The sequence below is a fragment of the Myxine glutinosa genome, chromosome 11, assembly GCF_964187855.1.
Source record: "Myxine glutinosa chromosome 11, kmMyxGlut1.1, whole genome shotgun sequence".
Lineage (NCBI taxonomy): Eukaryota > Metazoa > Chordata > Myxini > Myxiniformes > Myxinidae > Myxine > Myxine glutinosa.
The window spans coordinates 108,751,588-108,766,786 of record NC_136271.1 but is presented as its reverse complement, the minus strand read 5'-3'; the positions used below and the strand labels follow the sequence as shown (position 1 = coordinate 108,766,786).

Here is a 15,199-nt window from a genome sequence, read left to right as displayed (position 1 = left end):
GAGATTATAGTCGCATCACACCATGCCTACTAGCAGTAGTAGTAATAGTAGTGGTAGTGGTAGTGGTAGTGGTAGTGGTACCAAATAACAAGTGAAAAGAGCAAAGTTTTTAGGTGGTGAACGACAGTCCATGTGAACATTTGCATCAAGCTTCAACTCCTAATTTTAGAAAGAGCTATCCACAAGACTGAAAAGGGTACATGAAATTGAGACCGTTAATAATGTGCTCCAACTAGAAAGCCCATAATCTAACAGTTATATTAAATATCTCAGAGCGTGTTCTTTATGTGATAGATAATGGAAAAATTCCAGATATTTCCTATGATCTTACTTTAAATATAGGTGTGAATGTTACCTCGATATCAGACAGACATCAGTATTACGTGGTCTCAATGAACATGTAGTTGCTCAAAAACTGCTACTGGAAAGAGTTAACCAAAGCAAAAAGGAAGACGTTGTCATGGGAGCACTAGCAGTGGGATAAACAAAGTAATAGACTCGCTTTCATTACAGACGAGTTAAAAATTTAATTATTGATCAACATCAACAACAAAAATGAAATAAAACTAAAAGAAAAACATCCCCCTCTCCCCTTTCTCCCTCCAACTTTAGTTTTGTATTAGTGGGTGGGCTGACATTTTTATCCGCGTCACCCCTATCCGCATCTGCGTGCAGAGAGTCGAGTTTACCGCGTACTCTCATAATAGTTTTGTAAAATTAACTTAAATGAAGAACTTAATCAAGACAAGATAAGTAATTATTATTTGAAGCATTCAAATCCTGGTTCTGAGAAATCAGAAGACTTCGGTAATACACGAGCAGATTCTAGTCAGACAAAAATACAGTCACTATAGATCATCAGAAAGACGTTAATCAAACACTGTTCACGTGACATGCTTTATTATTTGAGCATGTGCATGGCGAGGTTGAGGGTTGATCGGGTAAGAGTGGTGATGGGTGTGGCCTTACCTAACTACGATGGCATTGGTCGAGTATGAGAGAGCACGCTCTCAATCAGAATCGGAGAGTATCTGTAAATATTTAACTGCAGAAGTGAACTGGAGAAACAAACTATAGAAAACGATGCTGCGCAAAGTAAAACTCCAGTCATCGTCATTGAGAGAGGCAGCTCAAAAATACACTGTCTGAATAATTATTATATTTGAGTAGCAAATTCTCTACTACTGATTTGCAAATGTTGTTACAAACTGTATAGACAAGCTCAAATTGTAATGGTATTGTACATACTTTATAGACGATCTGACATTTTAAATAGGACGTATGGGTAAATGTGTTTAGCGACCCCATCTTCCCCAACTCCCACCCCGCCCCCCCCCCCAACAGGCTGATTGACAGCCGTAGTCATGGCCACCCTCCGGACCCCTTCCTATTCTTTTACAAAGGAATGTAGTTTTGCATAGTTTCCGTGGAATTCTTTTAACCTATCAAAATTACACTACTCACAATAAGTTAGGGATATTGGCAGGTTCTTTGGTGTGGTTGATTTTGTGTATTAATTATGTTGAAAAAAGTTGTTGGTCCTAATTCTATGGTTATTAATGAGTGTGACAAAACACAGCATTTTTGATTTCAATACCCTAACCCAAAACCCTAGAAAAAAAGAAAAAAAACTCACTCCCACAATATCCCTAACTTATTGTGAGTAGTGTACGATACCAAAGGATGCTGCACGAAGTAAAACTGTCGGATGGTTCCAGAATTATTGCCATTCATAGAGGCAGCTAAGAAATATGCCGTTTGAAGATTATTATTGTTGCGTGATTCCCCTCAGTTAAGACCGGGAAATCACGAATGGTAATTCGAGCGTTAATTCGAGGCGACGATCAAATGCAGATTCCACTATATATGTGCGGAGGGAAGGCAGAGGAAGAATAAGCGGGAGCACTTACCTGTCGGTCCTGAGCAGTCTTCAATCCTGCGGAAATTAAACTCAAACTGAGACGTAAGTAGAATGTACTAAAAAAAAATTTATTAAACAGAACCCGAAACAATGGAACGCACCGATAAAAACTAAAACTTAAGTTGGGATCCCACACACCTCACTTCAACAACAGAAAAAGGAAGAATTAATGAAAAGAACCATTGTGTTCTATCATGGGGACTTATCTCGTTTGACTGAGCGTCAGGGATCATCAGACTCGAGCACGTCGCCCAGGCCCCAAGCGTGCAAGCCCGCCGCGGCACTGGTGTTGGCGGGAAGAAAGGCCGCCGTCCACACGTTCGCACTCCACTAGGCCCCACCGAGCCACTCGCTCGCCCCGGCCTTCCACGCGACTCGAACGGGTCGCGTGCAGTTCGCTCCTCCGGCCATGCCTGGCTCCGTCCACGTATAATCGCTCGCTTGGCATCCAGAACGGGAAGGGCAAGAGCGACGAGATCAGAGGACAAGAAAAAGGCAAGGGAATTTCAAGGAACGCAAGGTAAGTTCAGGGCCAGCAGAAGGTCCAGCGCAAGAGGCAGTCCAAAACGAGAGGGCAAAGGGAGAGAGGAAATGTCGGTCTCATCACTTTTATTGACCCCCTTGGCCAATCAGCTGGCTCCTTATTGTTTCTGGGCTTCAGCTGCGTGCCGATTGGCCCTCCCTACCAGTGATGTGATCTCCCCCATCAAACCCTTTGACCAATCCATCGCGAGGTGGGCGTGGCCTCAGCCTGCCTGAGCAATGTTTGTCTGCCAAGTCGGGTTAATGCGTGGGTGCTTCCTGTCTGTTCTTCCGGTAAGTTTTATTGTGAGGGGAATTTTATTAGTGTGTGTGCTAATGGGGATGGATTCCTAACTAGTGTCTAGGTGCGTTGCCATATGGGACAATGGAATGATCACAGGTTTGACACACAGGGGAATTAACATAATCCCTACTCTAACACAACCATCATCCTTGTATGATCACAAAGATACACTTACACGAACAAACCGCCTAGACAGAAATTACGTGGGATTCCCCATCACGACAGCCGGAGGGAGCACCTACCTATGCAGATCTACCTGGATCTATGTATATCACTACCCCAAAATTCATAACAGCCCCCCCCCACACACACCCTGGAACCGTAGCCCCTGCTAGGGTCACTGCAGGCGCTACTATTCCAATCTTAACACTTACTGTCTCACACTTAATTAGCCCATGAAATAAATCAGGAGGGCTGTGGGAAGTGAACTGAAGCTACCTGCCTATTCTCTTTAACATGCTGTCCCATTAAACAATCACATTTCAAATATTTACAAAAATTATTACTGGTCGTTCCTGTGGAGGGAGGAAACAAACAACACGCAAACCTAACTTAACTACAAACCTTAACCAAAAACTTGCAAAATTTCAATAAACTCCATAAACATTTGTACAACCCCTTCCTACAGACTGTGTCCCCCCCCCCCCCCCGGTGGATGCCACAAGACTCAACGTTACCTGTGGGGCCATCACAATGAACCCCAAATTTCCACGGGCCCTGTCCTGGTGTTACAGGTGTGACATGGCTCAGTGGATTTCGCCCACATTCACTCAACACAAACCCATAACCACTCACACATTCCAAAAATCAACAAAGCACATATTTCACCCCCCTGCAGGACCATGGCACAGATGTCATTTCACATGTGTGTGCATTTCTACTGGGCAGCGGGGAGGTACCGCACAAGTAAGATGGTGGGGGCGCTTCAGGCTGTGGTGCCCACAGTCCCAAACAAATCACCCGCCTTACAATTTCTTTGCCCCCCGCACACCCACCCCCTTTTACCTCTTGGCCCATGAGAGCCAAACAGCTCCTTACGCTGTTACCCCGCCAGTGGGGTTCTCCACACAGCAGGCTCCGGTGCCTCCAGCTTCCTTGCAGCCTCACGGGTCACCGGGAGTCTCACCCCAGGGCACCCAAACATACCCCCGCCACCGACAGGCTCCAATTTTCCAGACACCACTGGCTGCCAGGGGTAATTACTGCAGAGGGAGGCGCAGTCTTCACTCCTCCAGAGCTTGATCCGTACCTGCGGACACACACACCTTCCCCACCCACAAAATCCATAAAACATTTCCTCCCCAGCTGCCATTCAATTCTCCAACACATTTCCCAGAAGATGTCACAAAAATATGTTTTTCCCACAGTTGCTGCCATGGCCTGCTTCCATGTGAAATCCCATATTCACATTCCAATCACATTTCAAAATAATCACTCAATCACAACTTGATCATTATTCAATCATTATTCAATCTCCAACCTCATGACCACATAAAAACACATAACCTCTACACAAAAACAAACGCCACCCACAAGACACTGTGTGTCACACAATCCAATCCCCTCACCGGCCATGCCATCACTCTCACCCGCCCCCTACTCCAAATTACATGTCCCCAATTTAAATAAGCAAGTCCTGAAGCCTGGGACAGTACACATCCAAGGTCTTACCTCTACCTTGATGTGCAGGTATTCACCGGTTGGTCAGGTCCAAGGTGCCATCAACCCTACCGAATCCCAAATTTCTCCCATTGGACCAATCAAATTCTTCCAAATTACACTTTTCTCCCACTCGACTGGCAGGTATGTGGATCCGCCCTCAACGGTGACTTTACAATATAACTACATGTGGCGACGACAGCTCCACACCTCTACCATCAAGTGCAAGGGCCATCGGGACAAGCTGAGCAGCCGAAACGTCAACATGGCCCATGTGTCCATGGGTGTGCGGCCCACCATCCATCTTTCGGCCCCCTGAGAGGAACACGGCTGCTCTAGCCCCAGCTGGCCAATGTGGTGAGCACCTGCTGCCAAGAACACGACCATTCCACAAAAACCTCGGCCCTGGGGGAGGCGGTCGCAGTGCGTGGCATCCACATCATGTCACCTACACCGCCCTCATCCCAGAGTCCGTCCACCCGTTCGCGCTCCACTAGGCCCCACCAAGCCACTCGCTCGCCCCGGCCTCGTCCGCTGGCGTGCCACCGGCCTTCCGCACGAGTCAACACGAGTTAACCTCACTAGTTAACATAATCCCTACTCTAACACTACGATCATCCTTGTGTGATCACAAAGATACACTTACACAAACAAACTGCCTGGACAGAAATTACATGTGGGATTCCCTATCACAACAGCCGGAGCACCTACCTATGCAGATCTACCTGGATCTATATATATCACTACCCCAAAATTCATAACATTATTATTATTATTATTATGAACGAGAAGATTAAATCCCACTTTAACCAATAGCGGTTTTTTTTATTTTTCTTTTTTATTTATTTATTTTCCTATTGCCATGGTCTGGAGTACTGGAAAGTGATCCTTGCGTCGCCAATCAGCTGAACAGACCAGGTAGGCTCTCATATGTAGCCTAAGTGACTTTTTAGAGAGGATACTCCAACTATAATTACCCTACGCTCGAAGCGAAAAAGGGTTAGGCGATTGCGTACGTGTGGCGAACGTGTGTGTCTGCATTTTTAAAATGTATTTTCTCGGCAACTGTTTGGTCCGACTGAGAAGAAATTTTACCATCGGAGCGCCTCCGCCTGCATAATATTTTTATTTGTAACTAGCCGAAAGCACCCGGCGTTGCCCGGGTTCTTTTTGAATGAATTTACTACTATAATTCAGCTTTTACTCGCGGCTGTCGAAGATTGCCTACTATAATTCAGCTCAGCTTTTAATTGCGAAATGGGCCCAGCTCGGCCGAAGCGGCCTCGACCTGCCTCGCCACCTAGCCTATAACCTTCCCGGGGCCCGTCCTGACATTTTTGGTTCTTTTTAAATGCATTTACTACTATCATTCAGCTTTTACTCGCGGCTGTCGAAGATTGCCCACTATAATTCAGCTCAGCTTTTAATTGCGAAATGGGCCCAGCCCGGCCGAGGTGGGCCTCGACCGGTCTCACCACCTAGCCTAAAACCTTCCCGGGGCCCGTTCCGACATTTTTTGTATCAGAGGTTTCCTCCTATCTTTCACCGTTCAGGAGATTAGCTTGCGCAGACAAACAAACAAACAAAGAACAACTTTCTTTTATAATATAGAGAGATAATAATATAGATAGAAGATAGAAGATAGATTATGACGTCATAGGTCACATGGCACAGACGCCATCTTGGAAAAAAGTTACACAACCGATACCGCTCAATGGAAAAATTTAAACATGGCTCATTGTCAAGTACTCTCCATGGGGAATAAGATATGTTAATGATGATGTCATCGGTGCCTTCGTTATGTCGTCATAATTCGACAAGTATAACGTTTGATCAGATCAGTATGAATTGTTTTTTTCTCTGCAACTGTTGGTCTGATGGACAAAATTTTCACCATAGGAGCACCTCTTCCTGAAGAATATTTGAATGATAATTATGACATCATAGGTCATGTGGTACAGGCGCCATCTTGGAAAAAACAAACGTTGCACCTCTACATCTCCGAAACCGCTCCATGAAAAAAATGTGAAATGTGGTTCTTTGTAAAGAACTCCACATGGGGAATAAGTGTTGTTCACGATTATGTCATACTTTGACAGGGACAATGCTTAGTCTGATCAGTTTGAAATTTCTTGAGCGTGATCTCGGCAACATTTAGCAACAAATGCTAGATATTGAGATTTTCCTTTTGGGTTTTTTTTGTACAAAAGCGTTTACAGGTATTTTTACATAAATTTTCATTTACAGACGGTTTCCAATGGTTCTGTGAATTTTCGCAGTGTACCTGCTTTGATGGCCATGAGCACACCTAATTTCAACTTTCGACGACACCCGGAAGATACCGAACATTCATATCTGTCATTTAGTTGGTCAGTCGCCTGAATGAGTCAGTGAGTGAGTCAGTCAGTGAGTCAGTCGAGTGAATGATTCTGAGTGAGTCAGTGAGACAGTGGTAAGAGCTTTATATATATTAGATATTAGATCGATATACATACACAGACATGTACCCCCAGCAATATGCAAAATGTATATGTACATGAAAAACACATGTATATGTACGAATATGGAAAGTTCAAGCACGTCTTCATCTCTCACCATGGCCTTTTTTGCAGGCTTCGCCTTTTCCACAGCACGTGCAGCATTTTCCATGTCAATTAGGCGGCATGTTCTTCGAAACAGCATGTCCTGATAAAGCATGAAAACAACAAACAATATTTGTTAGTGGAGGCCCGGGACAGTGCGGAATTGCCAGCGGAGGCCCGGGACAGTGCGGAATTGCCAGCGGAGGACAGAGACAGCACGGAATTGCCAACGGAGGCCAGGGACAATGTCGAATGGTCAGCGGAGGCCCGGGACAGTGCGGAATTGCCAGTGGAGGCATGGGACAGTGCGGAATTGCCAGTGGAGGCATGGGACAGCACGGAATTGTCAGCGGAGGCCTGGGACAGTGCGGAATTGCCAGCGGAGGCCTGGGACAGTGCGGAATTGTCAGCGGAGGCCTGGGACAGTGCGGAATTGTCAGCGGAGGCCTGGGACAGCGCGGAGTTGTCAGCGGAGGCCCGGGACAGTGCGGAATTGTCAGCGGAGGCCCGGGACAGTGCGGAATTGCCAGCGGAGGCCCGGGACAGTGCGGAATTGCCAGCGGATGCCCGGGACAATGTCGAATGGTCATCGGAGGCCCGGGACAGTGCGGAATTGCCAGCAGAGGCCCGGAACAATGTCTAATGGTCAGCCGAGGCCCGGGACAGTGCGGAATTGCCAGTGGAGGCCTGGGACAGCGTGGAATTGTCAGCGGAGGCCTGGGACAGTGCGGAATTGCCAGTGGAGGCCCGTGACAGCGCGGAATTGTCAGCGGAGGCCCGGGACAGTGCGCAATTGTCAGCGGAGGCCCGGGACAGCGCGGAATTGTCAGCGGAGGCCCGGGACAGTGCGGAATTGTCAGCGGAGGCCCGGGACAGCGCGGAATTGTCAGCGGAGGCCCGGGACAGTGCGGAATTGTCAGCGGAGGCCCGGGACAATGTCGAATGGTCAGCGGAGGCCCGGGACAGTGCGGAATTGCCAGTGGAGGCCCGGGACAGCGCGGAATTGTCAGCGGAGGCCTGGGACAGCGCGGAATTGTCAGCGGAGGCCTGGGACAGTGCGGAATTGTCAGCGGGGGCCCGGGACAATGCGGTATTGTCAGCAGATTCCCGGGACAATGCCGACTTGCCAGCGGAGGCCTGGGAAGATGTCGAATGGTCAGCAGATGCCCGGGACAATGCCGATTTGCCAGAGGAGGCCCGGGACAGTGCGGAAATGTCAGTGCAGGTCCGGGACAGTGCGGAAATGTCAGCGGAGGTCCAGGACAGTGCGGAAGTGTCTGCGGAGGCCCGGAACAGTGTGAAATTGTCAGCGGAGGCCCAGGACAGTGCGGAATTGTCAGCAGATGCCCGGGACAGTGTGGAATTGTCAGTGGAGGCCCAGGACAGTGTGAAATTGTCAGCGGAGGCCCGGGACAGTGCGAAATTGTCAACGGAGGCCCGGGACAGTGCCAAATTGTGAGCGAATGCCCGGGACAATGCTGAATTGTGAGCAGATTCCCGGGACAATGCGGAATTGTCAGCAGAGGCCAGGGACAATGCCAAATTGTCAGCAGAGGCCAAGGACAATGCCAAATTGTCAGCAGAGGCCAGGGACAATGCCGAATTGCCAGCGGACGCCTGGTGTTACGGATTTGTCACTTCCGTTTTTGTGGTTTTCATCCACTGTAAACATTTTTGATTCCATGTATTATTATTGTTGTTTGAGGGAAATAGCAATTATTATTGTCAAAAGGTAAAAAGTTTAATGTTTTAAATGAAACCGGAACCGGACAAAGAAGAAGAGGAAGAGGGGGAAAAAAGGAAGGCGGAGCGAGTGAGTCGGACAAGAAGAAGCCGAGCGGCATTGAGGGTTTGAGCCAACGCTAGCAAACGGAGGTCACTAGCGAACTTTTGGGTTTCCTGGGAAAGGGATTCCTGCGACAGAGTTGTTATCGCTGTGACAGATCAACCTGCGTGTCAGGTTTTGCGGTCGATTCCGAAGAGAATCGTTTGACTGTCGTTACGTCTCGAGTACGGGCCGTCGGCCATTTTGACTCGCGCGCTTTGCGCGTCGAGCAAGGTTTCTTTGCTTCGTCAGCCCTTTTCACCGCTTTCAGACGTTTATCTGGTGTGGGTGTGTGTAACGTGGCTTTTGATTGGAAAAATCTGTGTGTCGCCGACAGCCGTGGAACGTCCATACCCGGGGGTGTGATTTCCCAGTCGCCTGGAGGGCGCCTTTGGATTTCCCAGTCGCCTTGAGGGCGCCTTTGTGCAGCTTTGGCCGCGTGACGGTGACTATCATCCAAACGGGATTCTGGTCTTGATTGGACATCGTTCTGACAATCGCTGGAGCGGATCGACTTTGGCTTGAAGCCGGGAAAGAGACATTGGGAATGTTCTTGGTTCACTCACTTGGAGCACAGTGAGTTATATGTTACGAAACTGATGGTACCATCATAGGATATATTGATTGTACTTTTGATTACTATTATTGTTGTACTGTTCTTGTGTGATCTTAATACAATATTTGTTTGTTGGTAACAATTGGTGTGGCTTCACCATTGATCTTTGACATACAGAATAACACATTTTTTCTGCCGTGACTCCTCTCGGGGCTCAGAGGTACACCGTGACCAGGGGGTCGGGGAGGAGCACGTAACACCGGGACAATGCCAAATTGCCAGCGGAGGCCCTGGACAATACCGAATTGCCAGTGTAGGCCCGGGACAATGCCGAATTGCTAGTGGAGACCTGGGACAATGCCAAATTGTCAGCAGAGGTGCTGGACAATACCGAATTGTCAGCAGAGGCCAGGGACAATGCCGATTTGCCAGCGGAGGCCCGGGACAATGCCAAATTGCCAGCGGAGGCCCAGGACAATACCGAATTGCCAGTGGAGGCCCGGGACAATGCCGAACTGTCAGCAGAGGTGCGGGACAATGCCGAATTGTCAGCAGAGGTCAGGGACAATGCATAATTGAGAGCGCAGGCTCAGGAGAGCCCAGCATGCTGCCATATCAGTTTCCATCGGGCCAATTCATTAAAAGTCTGCGTTGTCATCACAGAGATGCATACATGGTGATTTATGATGAATGATGCAAACAATTATGGCATACAATCCAGACAGGTTGTGGAAAGTCCTGTAAAAGACTCACCCATGATCATTTCTAAGACAAACTGAGCTTACACAACAAGCATAATGTTTTTCGCTCCATTATTTATCTTGCCCCAGCTGCAACGCTGCAAGAATGTAGAATACCAGAATGTTGTCATCACTAGTCAGGTCTTTGCAATGAAGTTTTCAAATTCCATTTTCCACCCACAACACAAGCTTTAGTACAACATCAAAGAAAAATGTTTATTGATGAGCTGAGAATTTGCACTGTGTAGGATTTTTTTTTTTTGACATCACAAATGTAGTAGAAGGAACTTAGATATGAGGCCATTTTGCACATCATAACTCTGCCATATTCATACCCTATTAAACAAAATCTTTCAATCTACTTAACTTGTATATTTACCAATTCTTCTCGAATTAAATTGATTATCTTTTTGATTCACCATTCTCTGTTACCAAGTGTCGGCGCTGCCAAAGCAATTGCTTGGCTCGGATTATACTGGGTGATTTGACATCGCTTTCCCAGTGGTACTTAGGGCAGGAATTTGTAATTTGTTCAGGGTGCCGGCGATAGCTCGCCTACTCTTCGTGAAGGATACCGTGGGATCTGTAATGTCCAACAACTAATGCTGGCTGCCGGTACTCCCAGTTTAATGTCCATTCCAGGGATGGCCACACCAATTGATGACTCACACTGCCTGTAAACACTGGAATGACGGTTTATAGCTGGGGCGAGATTCAAACTCAGGCTAGACGGCTTAGAGGACGGTATGCGTACCTCTCAGCCATCCTGCCAGCCCTTTTTTTTTTTATTACCCCACATTTATAATAAACTTAACTTTCACTTGATATAAAACCATCTCTTGTCTTCCCCCATCCAAAACCTTGATCTTTTCTACCCCTGTTAATTCACCCCAGATCCACTTTTTTGAAATACCGACTTCTTTCGTGGAAGTTCTAGCAGTGTCCATGTGTTTTATACCTCTCCCACCCTCCCATGCCCCCCCCCCCCCAAGCCCTCTCCCTCCCACAGATCTTCCAATGTCCCTGTTCTCTGCTGTTGTACTTGTGCGTTTCCCTCTCTCCCTATCTTGTCTCCTGCTCCCTTTATTATGTTTTGTTTGTCCATTTTTTTTTTTTTTTTTTTTTTTTGTGATTGATGTAAGCTCCTACACGAGCCTCGATCTTGTACACAAAAAAAAAAAAAAAAAAATTGTCGTCAAACCATTAAGACCTATTATTTTGGGAACATCCACAGAGATCTTCATCTACAAACGAAATGCAGCCAGAACAGCCGGCTTTATGCCCCATCGTTTCCAAAAAATAGTGCACCCTGCTGGCATTGGACCACATCACAGTTTGACAGCTTTGATTTCATAGGGACATTAATCCAGGATCAGATGTGAGTGCATCACCAACTTATCGAACTGCTATACAAACTATAGAGTTCGTAGAGCACAATACTCCCATGCAATGTTCAAGTATATACTTCAATTATAAAGATCATTAAAAATAATCCAGAAGTTTAGCACTACTGAAGCAGTTTTATACACCACCCTTATACGATGTAATCAGATGACGTCAAGTCACATTGTAGGAGATTGGGGCATCACTGGTCACCATAGGATGCAGCATCAATCAGCATATCGGCATCGTCTTCTTCACCCCGATCCTGTACCCTCTCACATCCCTCGTCCAATTCCCATTTCACCACTCCTGTTACATACACTACCTTAAGTACCACAAAACTGGAGGTTCTTGGAAGTATTATGAAGGTGATTTGTGTTCTACAGTATTCAAGTATATTAAAGCGCGGTGCTAAGCACGCTTACTTGCTACCAAGGAGGAAGCGGACAACGCGGTTAAACAAAAGAGTCTTTATTCACAAGAGGTCACTGTAGCACTGGCCTGCTCCGGGCTGCGCGCCCGGTGTATATCCTGAGGCCACGCCGACCCCTCGGGCGTGGCCGCCGCCCACTTGGTGCGCGGAATGATGTCACCACGCCAGTGGGCTTTCGTGTCCGCCACACGCGCCCCCCCAGAATTCCCACGCACCTGGAGGGCCAGTTTGCGGGGCAAACGGATGACCCGGCCGAAGCGCCCTCTGGCGACCGGCGGCGTCCGGGGTGCAGGGATGCCAGCTGGGATGCCCCCGGCTGTACCCGGGATGGGTGCCGGACCGGGGGGTGGCGTGCCGGCGGTGATGGGCGGTGCCGGGGGTCCGCCCGCCGGGGGGCGGCCCCGACGCGGGGGCCGAGCCACCGGCGGTGGGTGGTCCACGTCGAGGTGGGCCGGCTTGAGTCGATCCACCGAGACGCGGTCGGGAGTACCGCCGATGTCCAAGGTGAAGTATTTCACCCCGGTCTCCAGCACGCGGAAAGGCCCGTTGTACGGGGGCCGCAGTGGTGTCCGGTGGGCGTCGTGCCGGACGAAGACATACTCCGCGGTGCGAAGCTCCGGGGCGACGTGCGTGGGTGGGTGCCCGTGGTGCGCCGTCGGCACCGGGGCGAACCTCCGGGCGGTCTCCTGCAGCGCGGAGCGCTCCTGCGCCGCGGACCAAGGTGCCGTGGGGTCGGGGAGGAACTCGCCCGGCACCCGCAGCGGTTGTCCAAAGACCAACTCCGCCGCGGATGCGCGCAGGTCCTCCTCGGGCGCCGTCCGGAGGCCCAGCAGGACCCAGGGGAGCCTGTCGACCCAGCCGCCGTCGCGGAGGATGGCCCGGAATGCGGCCTTCAACGAGCAGTGGAACCGCTCGCACAGGCCGTTGGCCTGGGGGTGGTAGGCCGTGGTTCGGCGCAGCTGGACCCCGAGCCCCCGTGCGACCGCGGCCGAGCTCCGAGGTGAACTGGGGGCCACGGTCGGACGAGATGTCCAAGGGGGCGCCGAACCGGGCGACCCAGGTGGCGATGTACGCCTGCGCGACGTCTGCCGCCGTCGTCGCCGCCAAAGGCACGGCCTCCGGCCACCGGGTGGTGCGGTCCACCATGGTAAGGACATGGGTGAAACCCCGCGAGGGGGGCAGAAGTCCCACCAGGTCCACGTGAACGTGGTCAAACCGACGTTCGGGCACAGTAAATGGGGCCTGGGTGTGCCGGTGCACCTTCGCGCGCTGGCACGCGAGGCACGTCCTGGTCCAGCCGCGGACGGCCTTCCGGAGGCCATGCCAGACAAACTTGTCGGCGACCAACCTCTGGGAGGCCTTCGTGCCCGGGTGGCACAGGCCATGGATGGCGTCAAAAACCTGGCGCTGCCAGCCTGCGGGCACGATGGGGCAAGGCCGCCCGAGGGAGACGTCGCAAACGAGGGCCATGCCCGCACCGTCGAAGGGCACCTCGGTGACGCGGAGGCCCGTGACGGCGGTCCGCAGGGCCTGGACCCCGGGGTCGGCGGCCTGGTCCGCCGCCATCCGGGCATAGTCGATGCCAAGGTGGACTGCGTGGGCGACGGCCCGGGAAAGGCAATCGGCCACCGGGTTGTCCTTTCCCGCGACGTGCTGGATGTCCGTCGTGTACACGGACACGGCCGCGAGGTGACGCTGCTGCCGGGCCGACCACGGCTCGGCGACCTTGCCCATCGTGAAAACCAACGGCTTGTGGTCGACGAAGGCCGTGAACGCACGGCCCTCGAGCAGATGGCGGAAGGGCCTGACCGCCAGGTGGAGCCCAAGCAACTCGCGGTCGAAGGTACTGTAACGGCGTTCGGGCGGGCGAAGCTGCTGGCTGAAGAACGCCAGCGGTTGCCAGGCACCACGCACCCATTGCTCATACACCGCGCCGACCGCGTAGTCCGAGGCGTCGGAGGTGAGGGCGATCGGTGCATCGGGCGCCGGGTGCGCGACCATGGTGGCGTTGGCCAAGGTGAGCTTCGCGCCCGAGAACGCTGCGTCCATCTGCTCGGTCCAGGTAACGTCACCTTTGCCCGGCTTCCCTCGGAGGGCCTCGTGTAAGGGGCGCAGGAGCTGGGCGATGCGGGGCAGGAACCGATGGTAAAGGTTTACCATGCCCAGGAACTCCTGGAGCCCCTTGATCGTGCGGGGGCGCGGAAACCCCTTCACCGCCTCCACCTTGGCCGGTAGGGGGACGGCCCCGTGTCTGGTGACGCGGTGCCCCAAAAAGTCGATTTCGGCGACGCCGAACCGGCACTTGGCGGGGTTCACGATGAGGCCATGCTGGCCCAGGCGTTCGAAGAGCGTGCGGAGGTGATGAAGGTGCTCTTCGCGGGACGCGCTGGCGACGAGGATGTCGTCCAGGTAGACGTACAAAAAATCCAAGCAGTGCAAGACGCTGTCCATTAGGCGCTGGAATGCCTGAGCCGCATTTTTCAACCCGAAGGGCATCCGAAGAAATTCGAAAAGCCCGAACGGCGTGATGACCGCTGTCTTCGGGATGTCCTCCGGCCTGACAGAGACCTGATGGTAGCCGCGTACGAGGTCCACCTTTGAAAAGAAGGACATCCCCGCCAACCGGGCGGAGAAGTCCTGGATGTGGGGGACGGGGTAGCGGTTGGGGGTGGTGGCGTCGTTGAGACGGCGGTAGTCCCCGCACGGTCGCCATCCCCCGCCGGGCTTGGGCACGATGTGGAGCGGGGACGCCCACGTGCTCTCGGAGCGCCGCACGATGCCGAGCCGCTCCAGCGTAGCGAACTCCACTTTAGCTACGGCGAGCTTCGTCGGCTCGAGGCGGCGTGCTCGGGCATAGACCGGTGGCGGGGATGTGGTGTTCCACCCCATGTTTGACGGCCCCCGCCGAGAAGGTGGGCCTCGTGAGGGCCGTGAAACCCGCGAGGAGGCGGGCGAATTCGTCCGCTGCCGGAAGCGTGCAGATGAACCTGGCCGGAACGGAACCGCTCAGCAAGCCGCTCGGCGAGCCGCTCAGCGAGCTGCTCAACGAGGCGGGCAGCACGCGAGCGAGCTGAACGTCTCGGCCTGGACAAGCCTTGTGCGCTTTACATCCACCAGTAATCCATTAGCACATAAGAAGTCCGCGCCGAGCAGTGCCATAGGCACGTCGGCCGTAACGAACGGCCAACGGAAAACCTGCCCTCCGAACCGCAGAGAGAGACAGCGTTTTCCGTACGTGCGTATAGACGTACCATTGGCCGCAAGCAGCGCGGGA

The 15,199-nt window shown here is 51.6% G+C and overlaps 1 protein-coding gene across 5 annotated transcripts in view; it reads right to left on the bottom strand.

Moving 5' to 3' along the window:
- The window catches only part of LOC137437008 (sorting nexin-5), a 128,808-nt gene that overhangs the window by 4,657 nt on the left and 108,952 nt on the right, over window positions 1-15,199 (bottom strand). For 2 of the 5 annotated variants that reach the window (XM_068131298.2, XM_068131299.2), the window contains exons 12-13: window positions 7,002-7,091; window positions 1,969-2,361 (exon numbers count right to left, since the gene is read on the bottom strand). In XM_068131298.2, the coding sequence (XP_067987399.2) occupies window positions 2,032-2,361; window positions 7,002-7,091 (420 nt within the window). In that variant the 3' untranslated portion in view covers window positions 1,969-2,031. Of the gene's footprint in view, window positions 1-1,968; window positions 2,362-3,868; window positions 4,013-7,001; window positions 7,092-15,199 lie in introns of those variants that run through there. The other 3 variants (XM_068131301.2, XM_078786991.1, XM_078786992.1) reach the window with 2 other exon arrangements.